At 42.1% G+C, this 22,272-nt stretch overlaps 1 protein-coding gene across 4 annotated transcripts in view; it reads left to right on the top strand.

Moving 5' to 3' along the window:
• STRN3 (striatin 3) overlaps positions 1–22,272 on the top strand; it is a 317,039-nt gene that overhangs the window by 37,290 nt on the left and 257,477 nt on the right. For all 4 annotated transcript variants that reach the window (XM_033950963.1, XM_033950965.1, XM_033950962.1 and 1 more), the window contains one exon: positions 1,686–1,759. In XM_033950963.1, coding sequence (XP_033806854.1) covers positions 1,686–1,759 — 74 coding nt within the window. The remainder of the gene's footprint in view (positions 1–1,685; positions 1,760–22,272) is intronic.

Here is a 22,272-nt window from a genome sequence, read left to right as displayed (position 1 = left end):
CATTTCTCTCTTACTCCCCTTCACCCCAGTTCTTCCTCTTTCCTTTCTCTCCCCCACATGTGCAGCACCTTTCCTCCCCTCCCTCCCATCCCCCTGTGCAGCAGAAGTTTGCCCAGCTTCTATCCTTCCCTTCCACCCATCCCTCGGGCAGCAGAACCCTTGCCCAGCTTCTATTCTTCCCTCCCTCCCATCCTTTGGGCAGCAGAATCCTTGAGCACCCCCCTCCCGGCCCCACCGCGCAGCCAAACCCCTGCTGACCCTCCATCCTTCCCTCCCCGCTGACCATGAGCGAGCCCTACCTTCATTTGAAACAGCGTTGGGCCGGCAGCACTCTAAAGAGGCTGCTTAGCCTTGTCCATAGGGGATTTCACTGTACCGCGTTACTGATGACATCATCAGTAACGCGGCAGAGAGAAATCCCTGACGGATAAGGCAAAGCAGCCTGTTTAGAGTGCTGCTGGCTTGACGCTGCTTCAGTTGAAGGTATGGCGGTCGGCAGGGAGGGAAGGACGGAGGGTCAGCAGGGGTTTGGCTGGGGGGGCGGGTTGAACAGTTGCCAGTAAATGGGGTAGGGCTTGTATTAAGACCCACCCCGAAAATGATGCTAGGGCTTATTTTCAGGGAAACACAGTAGTAGTATTGTGTATTGATTTCTTTGTTGAAAGATGACCTACTTAAACTTGTAACTATGTATTTATAACTATATTAATAACTGTACTGATCTACCTGTACTAGCAACTCTGTTGAATATCCGTGTCAAACTATCCATTGTAACTTCCTGGCTAACTGACCCAACCTCTTGTAATGTAATCCGACATTGAACTGAATAGATAAAGGCAGAATAGAAAACCTGATTAACATAACATACATTCTTTGTTCACACCCAACAATTTTCATTTCATGGAGCTATTTTCATAGCTGAAATGATAAAGTATTACATGCACTGTCTAATTGGTCATACCATTGTTACATGTACTAGAAAGTAGCGTAAGCGTGCCCTTTTTGGAAGTGGCAGCCTGTGCTTCTGATTGTGTACTGTAGAGATTTCATTGATAGTAATGAAAATGGCATAGTAAGCTTGAGATATGATTCAGACATTCAAATACTTGAAAGGTATTAACGTAGAACAAAATCTTTTTCACAGAAAGGAAAATGGTAAAACCAGAGGACATAATTTAAGGTTGAGGGGTGGTAGATTCAAAGGCAATGTTAGGAAATTCTACTTTATGGAGAGGGTGGTGGATGCCTGGAATGCGCTCCCGAAAGAGGTGGTGGAGAGTAAAACTGTGACTGAGTTCAAAGAAGCATGGGATGAACACAAAGGATCTAGAATCAGAAAATAAGATTAAATATTGAACTAAGGCAAGTACTGGGCAGACTTGCACGGTTTCTGTCTGTATATGGCCGTTTGGTGGAGGATGGGCTGGGGAGGGCTTCAATGGCTGGGAGGGTGTAGATGGGCTGGAGTAAGTCTTAACAGAGATTTCGGCAGTTGGAACCCAAGCACAGTACTGGGTAAAGCTAAGAAGAAAAAATTAAAAAAATTAAAATTGAATCAGGTTGGGCAGACTGGATGGACCATTCAGGTCTTTATCTGCCGTCATCTACTATGTTACTATGTTACTATATAAGATATATTTTGTTATGCATTGCAAATTTATTTATAATGTGTGCTTACCTTTTAGGACAAAATATCATAAATTGAAATATGGCACAGAACTCAACCAAGGAGACTTGAAAATGCCAACTTTTGAACCAGGTACAATTTTAAAGACATTATATAGAAGTCTGACTAATAATTTTTCTTTTTTTCCAACCCAACAGAATATTAACAATAAAATAGGCATAAGTCCTCAAAAATATCTGTCAGGAGATAAAAATCACTCTTCAAAATTGAAAGCACTAGGTGTAGGAACAAACCAAGAAAATGACACATGCAAATTTGGAAGATGGGCCAGATTGGATTTGGGGGTTCCACAGTACTAAAATCCCTGAAAAATGGCAACGTATATTTTCATGGTAGAAGTTCCAGTAGCAGTAGCATAGAAAGGGTTAATACGTTGAAACAGTAGTGGTTAGGGAGTTGCCCCTTTTCGATGACCCGTCAAATGCGCATACGACAAATGCACACCCCCTTAAAACATTTGTCTCATTCCCATGCCTTCTGTTTGCCGACGCACTATCACTAGCATGCTGGAGGGTGGGAACCGGTTCCCCACAATACACTTACAAGACTAGTGTACTGAGGGGTTACAGGATTGCCTTCTGTTTGCTGCTCCCATGCCTTCTGTTTGCCAACGCCCTATCACTAGCGTACCCACACTACACTACACTTATAAAATTGCCTTCCGTTTGCCGACATCCTATCAGTAGCGTACCCACACTACACTACACTTACAAGATTGCCTTCCGTTTGCCGCTCCCGGAACCCCATCACCACCACTACACTTACAAGATTCACTGCACCTCGCTCACATGCCTTCCATTTCAGCAATTGCGTCCCGACAATTCCACTCCCTTCATGTAAGCACTTGTTAGTGTGCACATTTGACAGAGCGGAATTGTCAGGATACAATAGTCCTGCACGCCATTGTCGGACTGCCCATCCCCTCTATTTTCTTCTCTTGGATGATTGCAGTTGATTTATTTTTATGTATATTAAAATTTGATATACCGCCTTTGCAAGATCTGTTAGGAATGCTGATATTGAGAGTATGAAATCATAAGAACATAAGAATAGCCTTACTGGGTTAGACCAATGGTCCATCAAGCCCAGTAGCCTGTTCTCATGGTGGCCAATCCAGATCACTAGTACCTGGCCAAAACCAATGGTGTAGCAATATTCCATGCTACCGATACAGGGCAAGAAGTGGCTTCCCCCGTGTCTTTCTCAATAACAGACTATGGACTTTTCCTTCAAGAACTTGTTCAAACCTTTCTTAAAACCAGCTATGCTATTTGCTCTTACCACATCCTCTAGCAACGCGTTCCAGAGCTTAACTATTCTCTGAGTAGAAAAAAATTTCCTCCTATTGGTTTTAAAAGTATTTCCCTGTAACTTCGAGTGTCCCCTAGTCTTTGTAACTTTTGACGGAGTGAAAAATCGATCCACTTGTACCCATTCTACTCCACTCAGGATTTTGTAGACTTCAATCATCTCCCCTCAACCGTCTCTTTTCCAAGCTGAAGAATCCTAACCGTTTTAGTCTTTCCTCATACGAGAGGAGTTCCATCCCCTTTACCATCTTGGTCGCTCTTCTTTGAACCTTTTCTAGCGCCACTATATCTTTCTTGAGATAAGGAGACCAGAATTGAATGCAATGCTCCAGATGAGGTTGCACATTGGAGCGATACAGGGCCATTATAACTTTCTTAGTCTTGTTAACCATCCCTTTTAAAATAATTCCTAGCATCCTATTTGCTTTTTTGGCCGCCGTCACACATTGGGCGTAAGATTTCATCTTATTGTCTACAATGACACCCAGATCCTTTTCTTGGGTGCTGATCCCCAAGGTGGACCCTAGCATCCGGTAACTGATTCAGATTATTCTTCCCAATGTGCATCACTTTGCATTTGTCCACATTAAATTTCATTTGCCATTTGGATGCCCAGTCTTCCAATTTCCTAAGGTCCGCCTGCAATTTTTGACAATCCGATGCGTTTTAACAACTGAACAGTTTAGAGTCATCTGCATTTAATCACCTCACTCGTCCTTCCAATTTCCAGATCATTTATAAATAAGTTAAATAGCACCAGTCCCAGTACAGACCCCTGCGGCACTCCATTTTTTACTCTCCTCCATTGAGAAAAATTACCATTTAACCCTACCTTCTGTTTTCTATCCAATAACCAATTCCTAATCCACAACTGAACTTTGTCACCTATCCCATGACACTTTAATTTTCTCAGGAGCCTTTCATGAGGAACTTTATCAAAAGCTTTCTGAAAATCTAGATGTACTATATCAACCGGCTCACCTTAACAATTTTAGGCCCTAGGCACGTGCCTCCTGGGCCTACCCTTTAATCCGGCCCTGGCAGCAATAACAAAGACAAAACCTAACCTACCCTACCTTCAATTGTGGTCCCGCTAAATCAGACAGCAAGAATGAAGACAGAAGCCGTGGGACCTTTCCTCTTGCTTGCATTGCTATTCGCTATAAGCTCTGCCAGTCTCAATCCTGCCCCTCAGAAACAGGAAGTCACTTCAGAGGGGGGCGGGATCAAGATCGGCAGAGCCTATAGCGATACAGGTAAGAGGAAAAGTCCCACTACTTCTGTCTTTCTTTTTGCCCTTTAATCCGTCCCTGCCAACACCACCGCAGTCGGGGCGCCCACTGCTATACACCTGGCAGGAAATTTAACCACGTCGATCTCGCCGGCCCTGTGCGGACCGGCAGGAATTTTCTGTGGACTGGCACCGGTCCGCGGACCAGCGGTTGAAGAACACTGCTCTAGAGAACTTATTCACCTTTCCCCCTCAGCCAGGCAGAGGGGGCATGGTTTTGAGCTCCCTAAATGGAAGCCAGTGAGGGAGTCAAGGAAAGAGGAGCTGGGAGGTGCCCAGCAGAAGGAGCAGGAGATGGAAAGAGGCAGAGAAAGATGTTTTTTTCCAGCCAGATTGTGAGAGGCCAGGGGACTGGAACAGATAAATAACTTGGAAGTTATGGATTTTGAAGCAACAGAGAGTGTACCAGAACCTGCTGTAAATGTGAGTGTGCTGAACTGCCATTAACTCTCTGAGGAGGACATTACTTTGAACTGTTTTTTTGTTTTGAATGTTTTGCTTAGGAGAAAGTGGCTTGTGCTGGCAGAAGTTTTTCCTGCTTATGGACTGTAACATTTCTGAGCTATTGGGTTTTTTCTTTTCAAAAATTGCTCAAAGAAAACGTTTGATTTTCTTTTTTTTTTTTTTTTTTTTTAAAGTTCTTTATTCATTTTAAATTTCTTACATCAAGTGATAAATATATAATACATATAATTTTCAATGTACACTTGAATATCCATCAATATATATTTTAATACAAACATATATAAAGACCCCTTTTGCAATAAATTATAAATCATCTGTTATTATAATATTGTACCCACCCTAACCCCTATTATATGATCTATCATTGTGCTATGATATCTGATCTTTAGAAAAAAGAGCCAATGGTCCCCAGATTTTATTAAATTTTTTAATATAACCATGTTGTAACGCTATTGCTTTTTCCATCTTATATATATGGCAAATAGAATTCCACCAAAAAGTGAAATTTAATTTTGTATGATCTTTCCAGTTTTGAGTAATTTGTTGTATGGCGACCCCTGTTAATATCAATAAAAGTTTGTTATTGTTTGCTGATATTGGACTCTGTGTTCTCATTGCTGTTCCAAATAAAATTGTGTCATATGTAAGTCCAACATGATTTTCTAATAATATATTAATTTGGGGCCAAATTGTTTTCCAAAAGGCATTTATACAGGGACAAAAATAGATTAAATGATCTAATGTCCCAATTTCTACCTTACAATGCCAGCATCTATTAGATTTAGAACTATCTATTTTTTGTAACCGAGTAGGGGTCCATAAAACTCTATGTAATAAAAATAACCATGTTTGACTCATAGATGCTGACATTGTAGTATGTATTCTCCAGGACCAAAATTTTTGCCATTGAGTTGCAGAAATTGTCTGTCCTATCTCAATACTCCAAATGTCCCTAAGTCCTGTTCTTTTTTTTTTATTTAAAAATCCATATAATAATTTATACCATTTTGCGGCTTGGTGTCCCAAAAAATCTGCCTGAAAGCAAAGGATTTGCAAACTATATTGAGTATTAAGATTTTTCCATTCAGGGAACCCTTCCTGGATGGCTTGCTTCAATTGCATCCATTTAAAATATTGTGTTATGTTCAATCCAAATTTCTGTTGCAATTGTGAAAAACTAAGCATGGATCCATTTACTATAACATCATTTAAAGACCGTATACCTGCAATTATCCATTGCTTCCATATTATTTTGAATCCACCAATTTTGATCCTGGAGTTTACCCAAATGGATTGATTTAACGATTTAGTTATTGGATCTGTTGTAATATTACTAATAAATCTTAGTGTTTTCCATGTATCTAATAAAATTCTGTGATCTTTATATCTCTTGGGCATTGTTATACTTATAAGATGTTCCGGATATAATGGAAACAGGAGTCGCCATTCTAAATATAACCAGTCTGGTACATTCTCCATGAGGTCTGGGAGGATCCAATACATACCCTGTCTTAAAATATAGGCTTGATGATACCTATAAAAATTTGGAAAATTTACCCCTCCCTCTCCAATTGTTTTTTGTAATGTTGCTAAAGCGATTCTTGGCCTTTTCCCAAACCAAACAAATTTTGTAAGTATTCTATTTAATTTTTTATAAAATGACCCCTGAAAAAATATCGGAATCATACTCATTTGATAACAAACCACAGGTAAGATCATCATTTTTATTGTTTGAACTCTTCCCCACCATGAAAGATGTAAAGGATTCCATTGCTCGCACATTTCTGTTATTTTTTTTAATAAAATTTTTTCATTTTCTGTTACTGTATCATCAATTGTATTTTTAATAACAATTCCTAAATATTTTATTCCTTCCTCTTTCCATTGGAATGAATATGAATCAAATAATCCTTTGGTACAATGGACATTAATTGGAAGAACTTCAGATTTTTCCCAATTTATTTTGTATCCAGAAAATTTACCAAATTTATCTAATAAATTTAATAAACATGGAATGGTATCTTCGGTTTCCTCAAATATAAAAGAATATCATCTGCATATGCAGATAATTTATATTCCCAATTTGAAAATGTGATCCCCTTTATTCCCTTAGTTTGATTTATTGCAATTAATAAGGGTTCAAGAACAATATCAAAAAGTAAGGGAGATAAAGGACAACCTTGTCTAACCCCCCGTAACAAGTTAAATCTTTCTGAAATGTTATTATTTATATTTAATCTTGCTCCAGGAGAGCTATACAATGTTTGAATCATTTTAATAAAAAAGGGACCTATTCCAAACCATTTTAAAGCTTGATACATAAATTTCCACTCCACTCTATCAAATGCTTTCTCTGCATCTAACGATATTAAGAAAGCTGGTTCATTCATAGTTTTCGCTAAGTTTAAAGAATGAAGTGCCAGTCTGGTATTATGTGAGGAATGTCTTTTAGCAACGAATCCTGTTTGGTGTACATCTATAATAAAAGGAAGAGCTTTTGCCAATCTTAATGCTAATACTTTAGCAAGCAATTTTTCATCTACATTCAACAATGATATGGGCCTGTAGTTTGAAACCAATGTAGGATCCCTGTTTGGTTTTGGTAAGACAATAATTACAGAATCTGCCATAGTACCTGATATATTTTCATTATGTATCTGATATTGATATAAATTTAATAAATAAGGCAATATAATATTTTGAAATGTTTTATAAAATTCAACAGTATATCCATCTCCACCTGGAGCGGATCCAACTCTAAGAGATTTCAATGCTAGTTCTATTTCTTTTAATGATATATGTTCTTCTAAACTTCCTTTTATATGTTCTGGAATATTTGGTCCAATAATTGAATTTAAAAACTCTAAGCCATCTTGTTCTTTATTTTCACAAGAATCTGAAGTATATAGACTCTTATAAAAATCAAGAAATTGTTTTACAATATCTTTAGTGCTGGTGTGTGTATTACCTTTTGTATCTTTTATTGCAATAATTTTAGTTTTTCTTTTTTTTGCTTTAAGAAAATTTGCTAACATTTTTCCAGCTTTATTTGAGTTTCCATAATATCTAAATTGCTGACAGAACATTTCTTTTCTAACAAATTGTGAAGAGAGTTCATTATATTTAGTTTTAACTTTTAATAGTTTTTGTAATACTACATTTTCCCATTTAATAATTAATTTTTTTTCTAATGATTTAATTTCTTCCTCTAATTCCATAAATTGTTTTTTAAGCTGTTTTTTCATAAAAGCCGAATATGATATAATGTTTCCTCTCATTGTAGCTTTACAAGCATCCCATATAATTTCAATATTCATATTGTCTGTGCTATTAATTTGAAAAAACTCTTTCATCTTTACTTTTAGGTCTGTTACAAAATTTTCATCAGCAAGTAAGGCATTATCAAATTTCCAAATTGATGTAAAATTTGTTTTTATATCATTTTTTAGATCAATCCACACACCAGCATGATCAGAAATTATAATAGGATCAATAACTGCTTTCATAACTTTTTGTGCTAAATTACTAGAAACAAATATATAATCAATTCTTGAAAATGATTTATGGACCTGAGAACAAAAAGAATATTCCTGATCATTAAAATGAAGAATACGCCATATATCTACCAAATCACAAGATTGTATCAAATTTTCTAGCCCTAATGATTTTATAATTTTACTAGGTTTCTTATCCAAAATAGGATCCATAACAGCATTGAAATCTCCAGCTACTATCAAATTTGAAGTAGCCAATGGTAGTAATATCTGTTGAATTTTTTTAAAAAACTCCATTTGATTTGAATTAGGAGCATATAAATTAAATAAGTCCAGGGTTGTATTTCCCATTATCATTTTGATATGTACCCATCTTCCTAATGGATCAATTTTTATAAGTTTAAAATCAGCAGTACATTTCTTATTAATAAGTATGGCTACTCCTGCCTTTTTCCCTAAGGCAGGAGCAAAAAAACATTTAGATACCCATCCCCCAATTAGTTTATTAGATTCATTCCCTGTAAGATGTGTCTCTTGCATGAAATAAATATCGGCATTTTGCTTGTGAAGGAAACCTAACATTTTTTTTCTTTTTACTGGGTGATTCAGACCATTGACGTTAATGGAAAAAATTTTAATTGTCATTTAATAATTTGAGTAAAATTAAATATCTTCTTAATAATAAAATTTTGATCAGATATCTGCACTTTTCTTTAATTATTCTAGATTTAATTATTAATTTTCCCCTCTTCCTATTCCCATCCCCCACCCCACCCTCCCTTTTAATTAAAAATTGTGTATACTTGGTAGCACGCATCTTAAGTCGATAATAAAGCACTCCATAAGACCTGTTCTTATTGTATTCTATAAATTAAAACATTTGTTATTTAAATGAAATATAATATAATTTAGCCATGTTACACACATATATATATATATATAATATTCAAAGCATATTATATTGTTAATTTATCTAAATTGTTATTTTTGTAATAAATATATATCAATAAATAATCCCTTATTTGTTTTATTTTAAATAATATGGGAATTCAATGATATATAATTAAGTATTTTATGATCAAAAAATCCCCCTCCTATGGAGGAACCCACCGTAAAAGCACATCTCGATTTCACATATATATTTCTTTTACTTTTATGTTAGTTGAATCCAGAAGAGAGAATAATTTCAATACAAACTCATTTCCTTCAAGTATATCTCAGTCCACCTTTATTCTTGATTGTAGTTTTCTATTCCGTTTTGAATTTTCATTTTCTCTTCTTTTCTTCTTTTCCCAATGTATGTAGTTCTTCTCTTTATATGATCAATACGATGCAACAACAAGATCTGTCCATAAGTTCAACGGTTATACAAAAGTCTTTCTTTATAGTTCTGGTGTCTGCTCTGTCCATCACATGTAGTTCCCTCGCTTTGACATCTGGGAATCTGAGTCTTTATTCTCTCCTCTGTATCTAGTGTTATATATGTTCGAGATGCACCCCCACTGCGCATCCCCCCATGGAGGAAGATCTTTACTTTATATTGTATTAAATTAATTAAAATTATAAAGTAGTCTTTCAAATATTTTCTATTTTTCTAAAAATGAAAATCATTTATCTGAAAATTATTAATTAATATTGAATGTTCCTGAACATCTTTCCTTATAAATTCATTCTTTAATATTATATTATATTTTCCTTTAATACATTCATATCTTCCTTTAATAAACTTAGTTCATGTTTAAAACATTCACTTATTCCCTTAATAGAAGTTTTTTTTTTTTTTTTTTGGAATTTTGATTTCATTTGAATTCCATTTTTGAATATCGTTAGTGTAGAATATTTGAATTGATTTGAATATATTACATTCTATATAGTTTTTCCAAATCAATTTATAATACCTTTTTATCAAATTAGTTATTTAACTATATTCAGTTATCTATATATAGGAACTAAAATATGATAAACAATTTAAGAAGACATTGGTACTTCCTGGTTTTGAATAAATTTTTCTAATTTCTCTGGATCATTGAAAGATAAAGTTTTGTTTCCAATTGTCACTTTCATAGTAGCAGGGTATACCAATCCAAACTTCGCTCCTAATTCTCTCAGCTTTGGTCTTAAATCCAATAACTTCTTTCTTTTAACAGCTGTATTTTTTGCGAAATCCGGCACTAGATGTATAAAAGCATCCTGATACTTCAAACCTTTATTTTTCTTGGCCAGTTGTAATATTTCTATGGCCTGTTGGTGTCGCAATAGTTTAAAAATAAAAGGTCTTGGTCCTTGCTGGTTTACTGCTCTTTTTAACGGCACTCTATGTGCTCTTTCTATTTCTATGGGAAATTTAGTTTGCAAAGGAAGTAGCTTGGGAAGTAATTTTTCAATGAAGGTGACAGGATTTCCTATTTCTGCTCCTTCCGGCAAGCCAATCAGACGGATGTTACTTCTTCGTTCACGATTCGAAAAATCTTCCAGGTCTTTAATAAGTATTTCAATTTTTTTCCTGTCTGATTGGCTATAACAGATTTCCTCTTCAACTGTCAGCATTCTTTCTTCTAAGTTGTTAGATTTCAATTCAAGCACATCCATCTTCTTATTTATATTTGAAACCTCTTCTGTTAAATCGGTAACTTTTTTAGTAATAATAGAAAGCATTTCTTTAATTTCTTTTAACTCTTTCATAACTTCTGTGTCTGTCAGTTTTAAACTGCTCTCCTGCTCCGGTTTTGCCCTTTTGCTACTTCCTGATACAGCAAAGTCGTTTTTATTCTGTTTACCAGTTGCCATCCTTTTTTCTTCTTTATTATTCATAGGACCAGTGAAATTTTAATATATCTTCCGTTTTCATTCAATTTATTTAATCTTTCAAGGTCTTTTTAACGGAGCTCTTCAATTACACGACTTTCTTCATGCGTGTCCAAGCCACGCCCCCCAACGTTTGATTTTCTTCTATTTTTGTTTTGCTGATTTTTGGCATTGAGGTCCGTTTGAACAGAGGCAGCTAATTAGCAGCAGTGCAGCAGCTGTGCCTAGAAGCCATTCTGAATGCTGAGCCAGCTTGTGTTTAAGAATTGTCTTTTTTCTGTCTGCTAGTTTGTGGACTGTAAAGGAGGTAAAACTTATATTTGACTCTTTTGCTTCACTTATAACCAGGGAGAGTTAGTGAAGAACTCTTTGCGCAAAAGCTGCCTGAATGCAAAGAACCTGCTCAGCCTGTATAAAGGGGCAAGATACATTGATAAGATTAAGCATTGCTACTAGCTACCTTATGAACCTGCCTGAAAGTATTGCCAGACTGTACCTCTCTGTATCCAGTGTCTTTACCTGGCATAGCACTGGCTAAGAAATTAAGATTGTTAGAAGTTTAATTAATTGCAACACTGAGGTGGCTGTTGGCCAATTGCTGGAAGAAAAGCTGTATTTTTGTTTACTTCTGAAATTTTTTGCTTGTGTTATTTTTGAAACAGTGAAATTGTTCTGTGTGAAACAGGGTGCTTTGAACCCAAACCTAAAGTCTGGCCAGTGGCCAAGAATAATAAATTTCTCTAAGAACTTGAACCTTGGTAGAAGTTTCCTTCTTTTGCTGGAAAGGGAAATACTTACCCAAAATACTGGGGTTTGCCAGGCCTGAAGGATACCCCAAGCTAAAGGGGACACGCCGGGCCAGTATTTTGTTGCAGGCCAGGTGGTCTGGTGTGCTTATCAGAGACCCCAGTTTTTGACAAAGCATCTAAACAGTGTGATAAGGCAGTGGCTGTAGCCAGAAGGCTGCTAGGCTGTATAGAAAGAGGAATAGCCAGCAGAAGAAGAGAGGTGTTGATGCCCCTGTATAGGTCATTGGTGAGGCCACACTTGGAGTATTTAATTTAATTTAATTTAATTCTTATATACCGCTAACAACTGTGAGGTTTCTAAGCGGTTTACAAAAATGATGCATTAAAGATAAAATAAATAAAAACTAAATAAATAAGATAAGTACTTGGAAATTCCCTAACTGTCCCAAAGTACCTGAAGAAATAGTATGAAAAATAAAATAAAAAGACAGAGTATTGTGTTCAGTTTTGGAGACCTCATCTGGCGAAGGATATAAAAAGATTTGAAGTGGTTCAGGGGAAGGCGATGAAAATGGTAAGGGGTTTGAACCAAAAGAAGTACCTTTTGACACCTATGGACCAGCGGAAATAATTATTTTGTGGACTGGCACTGGTCTGCGGACCGGCAGTTGATGAACACTAGGCTAAGTTGTGGGCTAGACCCCACCCATCTCCACCCAATCTCCGCCCCAGACCCTGCCCCCATAATAGTACTAATTGTAACACCATTTTTTCCATTCATTTTTCATATATACATACACTATAATTGTATTAACAACACATATGGTTAACAACAAAATTAAACTACATAAATCACACTTTATGCTTCCCAACATTCATTCCTACCAGAACACAGATAACCCCTATGCAAATACGGGACCAAAAACTAAAAGTACTAATATATACAAACAAACCCTAAGGTGCAAGGCTCTGCAAGCAGTACAACACCAGAGGAAAAGAAACAAATGCATTTCTTCCTGAACAGACAGCAGACGTAAATCAATCACTAGATTAAAAAATAAAATCATTCCCCCTACCGTTGATGTCTCCCTCCCTCCATTCTGTGCCTTGCCTTCTGGTCTGCCCCCCGGTGTTATCTTTGGGCCAGCTCCCTCTTCCTCAGTGCTGCAGTGCACAAAGCCGTGGGCAGCGGCTCCTCACACTTCCCGTGCTTCAGCCTTGCTCTGACGTTGCGATGTCAGAAAGAAGGCTTCCGGTTCAGGCGCAGGACGCATGTAGGAGCCTCTGCCCATGGCTTTGTGCACTGCAGCACTGAGGAAGAGGGAGCCAGCCCAAAGACAACGCCACATCAATCGCACTGTGGACCGCGAAGAGCACTGTCTGGGGCCCTATGCATGTGCTGGCCCTGTGGACCGGCAGGAAATGTCTGTGGACCGGTGGTTGAAGAACACTGTTCTAGAGCAGGGGTATCAAACTCAATCACATAAGGGGCCGAAATCTAAACACAGGCTAAGTCATGGGCCAAATTTTTTATTAAGATGCTTAGTCTTAGTAGAAATGTAGATCCTTCCTCACCCTTTGACACCTGTGGCACGGTCAGGCACTTGAGTGGAGCACCCTGCTCCAACCTAGCTTTTACACTGAGACTGGGTCCTTCTGTCTGCAAATGGGTACTGAGGCAGCGTGGTGAGGAGCTTGGAGTGCCACTGGGGGTGGAGCAGTGCATTCAGGTGCTTGGAGCACTACTGGGACTGGGGCTGCACAGTCAGGCACTTAGATGCGTCAAAGTCACTGCGGGCCACGTAAAATGGCCAGGCGGACCGGGTTTGGCCCCTGGCCTTGTGTTTGACATATGCTATAGAGCAGTGGTTCCCAACCCTCTCCTGGAGGACCACCAGGCTAGTTGGGTTTTCAGGATAGCCCTAATGAATATGCATGAGAGAGATCTGCATATAATGGAGGTGCCAGGCATGCAAATCTTCTCCATGCATATTCATTAGGGCTATCCTGAAAACCCGATTGGCCTGGTGATCCTCCAGGACAGGTTAGATAACCACTGCTCTCTCTATAGGAGGGAAAGGGGAGATATGATACAGATGTTTAAATACTTGGAAGGTATTAATATAGAACCAAATATTTTGCAGAGAAGGGAAAATGGTAAAACTAGATGGCATAAGTTGAGGTTGCAGGGAAGAAGACTTAGGAGAAATGTTAGGAAATTATTTTTCACGGAGAGCCTGGAGGATGGCTGGAATGGCCTCCTGAGGGAGGTGGTAGAGAGAAAAATGGTGATGGAATTCAAAAAGCGTAGGATAAACACAAATTAGAAAACAAGCAAATGATATAAATTAAAGAACTAAGGCAGGTATTGGACAAACTTGTACAGTTTATGTCCCATATGTGGTATTTTGGTGTAGGATGGGCTGGGAAGGGCATCAATGGGAACTCCAACTTGGAACATGAGGATGTTACTGGCTGGACTGTACGGTAGATATCCTGCAAACAATGGGATGGTTGGATAGGCTGGAGTGAGCTTGGACAGTAACTTTAATAGTTGGAATCCAGGATATTACCAGGTGAACTTTAATCTATGGCCCAGAAATCTCAAAGAAGAGACAAGTTAACTTAATCATGTATTTCTAATGAGAATAAATAATGGGCAGACTGGATGGACTGTTAAGGTCTTTTTCTGCCTTCATTTACTATGCTGCTATGTGTGTGTTGGAACTTTGTACATACATTGACTTGTGTTATTGTTTCATTGGAAATCTAGAACATTAAGATTAGCTAAATAAAAAGAAAATATATAACACACTGATGATACATGCAAATGCCCCTTACTGCCACATCTCTATTTCTTTTAGGTTGGTTCTTTGCCTTTCAGATGAGTATATTTTTTTTCTTTAAAGTAAATTCTGCTGCGAAACCTAGTGAATGAATCGTATACTTTCTTAATAATGTTTGTGATGACACCTAACGACTGAACTGTGCAGTTTCTTATTGATTCCTTTGCGCACTTGTTTTGTGTTGGAGAATCACAGCAATATCTGTTAGCTTTGACTTGCAGTATTGTGTGTTAAATTGTAAAATCCATCTTTTAAAATCTACAGGATTGACACTGATGTATATTTATTTATTTAAAAACTTTATAGACCATCTAAAAACCTAGGCGGTTCACAAACCACCATACATAATATAAATAAACATATAAAAACAAACAAACCTTACAAACCAACAGTCAGAGAAACGGTCACTGCAGTACTGTCAGAATCTTGACCCAAAACTTATAATGTGCTAAACAGGTATAATAGGTTATCCCAGGACAAGCAGGCAGGTAGTCTCACTAGTGGGTGACGTCATCCAACGGAGCCCTGATGCGGACATCTCACAAGCACACTTGCTTGTAGAAACTTTTAGAAGTTTCGAGTTGCCCACACCGCGCATGCGCGAGTGCCTTCCCGCCCGATGCACCGGGCGTGTCTCCTCAGTTCTTTCTCTTCCGCGGAGCTGAGAAGTTTGCCTTTGAAACTCTCTGCGCGAAGTTCCTTTTTGTGCCTTCTGTGCCCGCGGGTTTGGGTTTTTTGTGCTCATTCCTGTTGGCTCGCGTTACGTTTTGTTGTTTAAAAAAAAAAAAAAATTTCGTTCGACCGGGCAGGCCGTGTGGCCCTGGCCCCGCGGCTTCGACCTTGCGGCGGAGTTTTTTTGGCCTATGTCCCGGCCTGTTACCGGTTTTTAAAAAGTGTGTCAAGTGCCAGCGCGCAATTTCGTTGACGGACCCGCATCGACGCTGTCTTCAGTGTCTCGGGCCTCAACATCTTCCGAAATCGTGCCGGCCTTGCTCCACGCTCACAGCACGTGCGTTTAAGCGTCACTGTATTTTGTGGGAGTCGCTGTTTGGCATGGAGGCGTCCCCGGTGCTGCCCTTTTCCCAGAGCGCCACACCTTCGACTTCCGATTCTACATCTTCGGCCTCGAATCTGCTCAAGCCTGCCTCGTTCGTGCCGGCTTCGACCTCGACGCAGGCTGCGGTACCTTCCGATGTCTCTTCAGGTCAGGTAACGCAGCCTCCAATCCCTGCAGTGGTGCTTAAGGTGCCCAAGGCCTCTAAATCCAAGCCCCCTGGCGGCCGAATGACCGATGTCCATGCAGGAGTCCCATTGCTGATGTGGATCCCTCTTTGCCGGCATTGTTTCACGCCTTGATGGAGAAGCGATTTGTCGAGCTCTTTACCAAAATTGGGCCGACGCTTCTCTCCCAGTTCCAACCTGGGCACGCAGAAGCCTCCCGCGAGCTGCCTCCAGTGCCTCCTCGGCGCACACTCTCGCTGCTGGGAGCAGAGTCTCGGCGAGTGTCGGGTCTGGCTCCGGGACATGTCTCGTAAGGAGCAGAGTTTTTGCCCATGCCACCTTTGGAGCCGATACCCTCGATCCATGGCTTGCCTGGTCCGGACCCTTCCTCTGTGATGCCGGGCCTCGAACCTTGGGGAGCGCCTCGGGGGGCCTCGTCTCAGCCTCTGATGCTTCGATCCACGGCCTCCAGTCCCATCTACTCGATGGCTGCCTCGTTTGGGCGTTGCTCGCCTCGTCGCTCGAGGCCTGCTTCTCGACACAGCTCCGGTCGTCGATCGAGGCATTCCTCAAGGCACTCCTCGATGCATTCATCGAGGCATTCATCGAAACACGCCTCGCCTCGTCGGAAGCAACCTTTCCGGGAGTTTTCTCCGGAATACTTGCCCCTCCTCCCATGCCGGAACTTGAAGACTGCGGGGGTTCGTTCTCTTCATGCCGATCCTCAGCATCGGCGGACCAAGCCGCCTCATCGTCTTCGAGCCCGCCTCGAGGGCCGGCTCTGGCGGACCAGTTGTCATTCTCGTCCTTCCTGAGGCAGATGGCGGTGGATCTGGATATCACCCTGGATTCGGGTTCCAAGTTCTTGAAGGAGTATCTGGAGACGATGCATCTTCCTCAACCTCCATCCAAGTCTCTACACCTGTCTCTACAAAAGCTTCTGGACCAGACTTTCATGAGATGCTTCGAGACCCCGTACTCCATCCCGGCGGTCCCGGGGAAGTTGGATGCTCGCTACCGCACGGTGCACCATAAGGGCTTCGACGGGGCACAGCTCTCGCACCAGTCTCTCTTGGTTGAATCCTCTCTGAAGCAGTCTCATCCCTCCTAGGTCTATGCTTCCACACCTCCTGGCCGGGAGGGCAAAACCATGGACAGATTTGGCAGGTGCATCTACCAGAACTCGATGATGGCTTCTCGAGTCCTCAATTACAGCTTTCATTTTGCGACCTACTTCGAGTTTTTTCTTTCCATCCTTCAAACGTTTTTACCCTATCTGGACTCTCAGGCTCGCTTCGAGTACTCAGAGGTGCTGGCATCGTTGTCCCAGCTCCGCCTGCAGATGATGCAATCGTCTTACGACGCTTTCGAGCTCTCGGCCAGAGCGGCAGCCTGTTCGGTGGCCATGAGACGCTTGGCGTGGCTTCGCACCATCGATATGGACCCGAATCTCCAGGACAGGCTGGCGAATGTTCCCTGTGCGGGAGCGGACCTTTTTGACGAGTCCATCGAGGCAGCTACGGAGAAGTTATCCAAACATGAAAAATCTTTTGAGTCTATCCTCCGCCAGAAGCCCAAGCCTGCCATCTCTCGTCTGGCTCATCCTCCTATGATTTATCAACGGTGCTACCCGCCGAAGCAGGCTCCAGTGAAGAGGCAGCATCAGCAGAAGCCCCAACAAAAGCCTCAACCTTCTGCTGTCCCCTAGGCTCCCAAGCCTTTTTGACTGTCTCGTAGGGAGCATAACTTCCATCGTTCTGCCCTCCCCTCTTTTTCCCATCAGAGGTCGTCTCCATCATTTTTAACATCGATGGACGACTATTACCACTGACCTCTGGGTCCTTTCCATCGTAAGAGAGGGATACTTTCTTCAGTTCCATCATGTTCCCCCGGAACATCCTCCAAGAGAGTATCCTTCCAACTTAACCCAGACCGCCCTTCTTCTTCAGGAAGCTCAGGCTTTGCTCCGGCTTCGCGCCGTCGAGCCGGTCCCTGTGGACCAACAGAACAGGGGTTTTTACTCCCGGTACTTCCTTGTTCTGAAGAAGACGGGCAACCTGCGTCCTATTTTGGACCTCAGGGTGCTCAACAAGTTCCTGGTCAGGGAGAAGTTTCGCATGTTGACCCTGGCTTCTCTCTGTCCCCTCCTCAAGCAGAACGATTGGTTATGCTCCCTGGATCTCAAGGAGGCCTACACTCATATTCCCATCCATCCGGCCTCCCATCAATACCTCAGATTTCGGGTGGGACATCTTCATCTTCAGTACAGAGTGCTTCCTTTCGGCCTCGCTTCGTCTCCCAGAGTCTTCACCAAGTGCCTGGTTGTGGTGGCCACAGCACTCGGGAACCATGGTCTGCAGGAGTTTCCCTACCTCGATGACTGGCTCATCAAGGATTCCACGTCTCAGGGGGTCGTCCGGGCCACTCAGAGGACTATCTGGTTTCTACATAGTCTGGGATTCGAGATCAACTTTCCCAAATCCCATCTTCAACCTTCACAGACTCTCCCCTTCATCGGAGCTGTTCTGGATACTATTCAACTCAGAGCGTACCTTCCTCCTCAGCGCTTGGCGGCTCTTCTTCAGCTTTGTCACTCGGTCTCTTCTCGCCCGTCCATCTCGGCGAGACACATGATGGTGCTCCTGGGCCACATGGCCTCTACGGTTCACGTGACTCCTTTTGCCAGACTTCACCTGCGGATTCCTCAGTGGACCTTAGCTTCTCAAAGGTCGCAGATCTCCGACCCTCTGACTCGTCACATTCAGGTCACTCCTGCTCTGCTGCAGTCGCTTCGCTGGTGGATGCTCTCTTCCAATCTTTCCAGAGGTTTGATGTTTAACATGCCTACCCATCAGAAGGTCCTCATGACCGACTCCTCGATCTATGCTTGGGGGGCTCATCTGGACAGGCTCCGCACCTAGGGCTATTGGACGAGTGCGGATCATCTGTGCCATATCAATCTCCTGGAACTCAGGGCGATTTTCAATGCTCTCACTGCTTTTCAGCATCTACTGCACGACATGATGGTCCTCATTCATACGGACAATCAGGTCGCTATGTATTATGTCAACAAACAGGGCAGCACGGGATCGGCCTCCCTCTGTCAGGAAGCTCTGAAAGTTTGGGATTGGGCGATTCACCACAACACCTTCCTCAAAGCTGTCTACATTCAGGGGGCGGACAACTTGAGTCGCCTTCTACAGCCTCACAAGTAGACTCTCCTTTCCACGCCCCTTCATCAAATCTTCTCCCTGTGGGGAACGCCTCAGATAGACCTCTTTGCAGCTCCCCACAACTTCAAACTGCCTCGGTTCTGCTCCAGGATCTACACTCCTCATCGTCTTGAGGCAGATGCTTTTCTTCTGGACTGGGGGAATCTCTTTCTGTATGCGTTTCCTCCATTTCCTCTCATTCAAAAGACTCTGGTAAAGCTCGAGTCCGACCGGGCCACCATGATTCTGATTGCTCCTCGGTGGCCCAGGCAACCTTGGTACTCCCTTCTTCTGCAACTCAGCAGCAGGGAGCCCTTCCTTCTACCAGTGTTTCCATCTCTGCTTACGCAGCATCAGGGATCTCTGCTTCATCCCAACCTGCAGTCGCTATACCTGACAGCTTGGTTCCTCTCAGCATAACTTCCCTTCAGTTTTCACCAGCTGTGCGGGATGTTTTGGAAGCTTCAAGGAAGCCTGCTACTCGACAATGCTATTCCCAGAAATGGACTAGATTCTCTACTTGGTGTTTTTCTCATCACAACGAATCTCAACACGCCTCCTTGTCCTCTGTTTTGGACTACCTTTTGCACCTGTCTCATTCTGGTCTCAAGTCTACATCGATCAGAGTCCATCTTAGTGCAATTGCTGCTTTTCATCAGCCTCTTCAAGGGAAACCTCTTTCTGCACATCCTGTGGTTTCCAGATTTATGAAAGGACTTTTCCATGTCAATCCTCCCCTCAAACTGCCTCCGGTGGTTTGGGACCTCAATGTTGTTCTTTCTCAACTTATGAAGCCTCCATTTGAACCTCTTAACAAGGCTCCTCTGAAATTTCTCACTTGGAAAGTGGTGCTTCTCATTGGCCTCACTTCTGCCCGTCGAGTGAGTGAACTTTAAGCATTGGTTGCGGATTCGCCCTTTACAGTGTTTCATCATGACAAGGTGGTCCTCCGCACTCATCCCAAATTTCTCCCCAAGGTGGTCTCGGAATTTCATCTGAATCAATCCATTGTTCTTCCTGTATTTTTTCCAAAGCCTCATTCTCATCCTGGAGAATCAGCTCTTTACACTCTGGACTGTAAACGTGCTTTGGCTTTCTACCTGGAATGCACCAAGCCTCATAGAACTGCTTCTCAACTTTTCATCTCCTTTGATCCGAACAAGTTGGGACGCCCTATCTTTAAGTGCACCATCTCCAACTAGATGGCGGCTTGTATCTCTTTCTGCTATGCCCAGGTTGGATTACCCCTTCACAGTAAAGTCACAGCCCATAATGTCAAAGCAATGGCAGCCTCTGTAGCTTTCCTCAGATCGACACCGATTGAGGAGATTTGTAAAGCTGCCACTTGGTCCTCGGTTCATACCTTCACCTCACACTATTGTCTGGATACCTTCTCCAGACTGGATGGACCGTTTGGCCAAACAGTGTTGCAAAATTTATTCTCCTAACTCTCCCTCCATCCCTTTGTGGTTAGCTTGGAGGTCACCCACTAGTGAGAATACCTGCCTGCTTGTCCTGGGATAAAGCAATGTTACTTACCGTAACAGTTGTTATCCAGGGACAGCAGGCAGCTATTCTCACGTCCCACCCACCTCCCCTGGGTTGGCTTCTCTGCTAGCTATCTGAACTGAGGAGACACGCCTGGTGCATCGGGCGGGAAGGCACTCGCGCATGTGTGGTGTGGGCAACTCGAAACTTGTAAAAGTTTCTACAAGCAAGTGTGCTTGTGAGATGTCCGCATCGGGGCTCCGTTGGATGACATCACCCACTAGTGAGAATAGCTGCCTGCTGTCCCTGGATAACAACTGTTACGGTAAGTAACATTGCTATTTTTCAAAACCAATAGACTGTTAGGAATTTCTTCAAATAAGCTGCTTCTATACTCCAGGTTTGAGTATACACATAAAAATGCATTTGCACGGACACAGTTGTTAATCTACTATAATAAAATGCTAAGCGCACATGCGCACTGTTACCGCATGTTCCCTGATCTGTCGGGCTTTGGCCAGCAAGAGTGCGCATGCGCGCTTACCACGCATCTCTCTCTCTCTCTCTTGCTCCGGAACGTTGTCATCCTAGGCATGACACCGTAGCGTGAGCCGGCCCCTTGGACCTGCAGCTCAGGCACCACACAAGCCGCGGCGGGGGGCGATGTAATCCTACTGAGCATGATAGCGCGCAACTCAGTCCCCGCGCCTGCCTACCCCCCCACACAACACAGCGCTCGAGACGATCCCAGGCTCTTGCCAACTCGCCGGATTTGCGGACACCATGGCAACGGCGTGGGGAGGAGAGACGACACTGAGCTGTGATAACAACAATAGATATGGCCTCGCTCATTGGGCCTTCCGCCTCCGCAGCTCCAATTAATAATAATAATAATAAAAATTTCAGAAGGTAAAGTGCTAGAGAGATGACAACCCAAATTAAAGGTGAGTGCTTTTTACATCTCTTGAGCGGACCGATGTATTTTTACCTGTCGCAGGATTCACCATGTGTAAAAAAAACCCAAAAACCAAACCTAAGCAAGAACACCTGGGCAGGAGGGAGGATCCCCAGATTCTAAAACCCAAACAACAATTTGTTCTGGGAGGGAGACATAAGGGGGCCACGGAGAGAAAGTCAGGCATGGCACAATAGAAAAATACAGGCAGGGGGCCAGGGAGAAAGACAGACAGAGAGAAAGGGGGCCAGAGAGAGAGACAGACAGAGAGAAAGGGGGCCAGAGAGAGAGACAGACAGAGAGAAAGGGGGCCAGGGAGAGAGACAGAGAGAAAGAAAGACAAACAGACGGAGCCAGAGAGACAGACAGAAAAAAGACAGACAGCCAGCAGCCAAGCAGAGAGAGAGGCAAAGAAAAAATACAGACAGCCAGCGTCCAAGGAGAGAGAGAGGGAACCCCACCCCCTCAGACAGACAGACAGCGTCCAAGTAGAGAGAGAGAAAATAAAAACCCAGACAGAAAGACAGCGGCCAAGGAGAAAGAGACAAAGGAAAAAAAAAACCTCAGACAGATAGCAGCCAAGGAGAGAGAGAGAAAGATCTATTCTAGCACCCGTTAATGTAACAGGCTTAAAGACTAGTTTAAAATAAAACAATAGAAAAACTCAAATGTATATAAAGCACTTCTTCCTGTGCCTTTTTTTGGTCTGTCTTCCATTCTGTATGTTCTGACCCCCCCTCCCCCACAAG

This window comes from Geotrypetes seraphini, chromosome 7 (genome assembly GCF_902459505.1).
Source record: "Geotrypetes seraphini chromosome 7, aGeoSer1.1, whole genome shotgun sequence".
Taxonomy (NCBI): Eukaryota; Metazoa; Chordata; class Amphibia; order Gymnophiona; family Dermophiidae; genus Geotrypetes; species Geotrypetes seraphini.
This window is presented reverse-complemented; position numbering and strand designations above follow the sequence as displayed.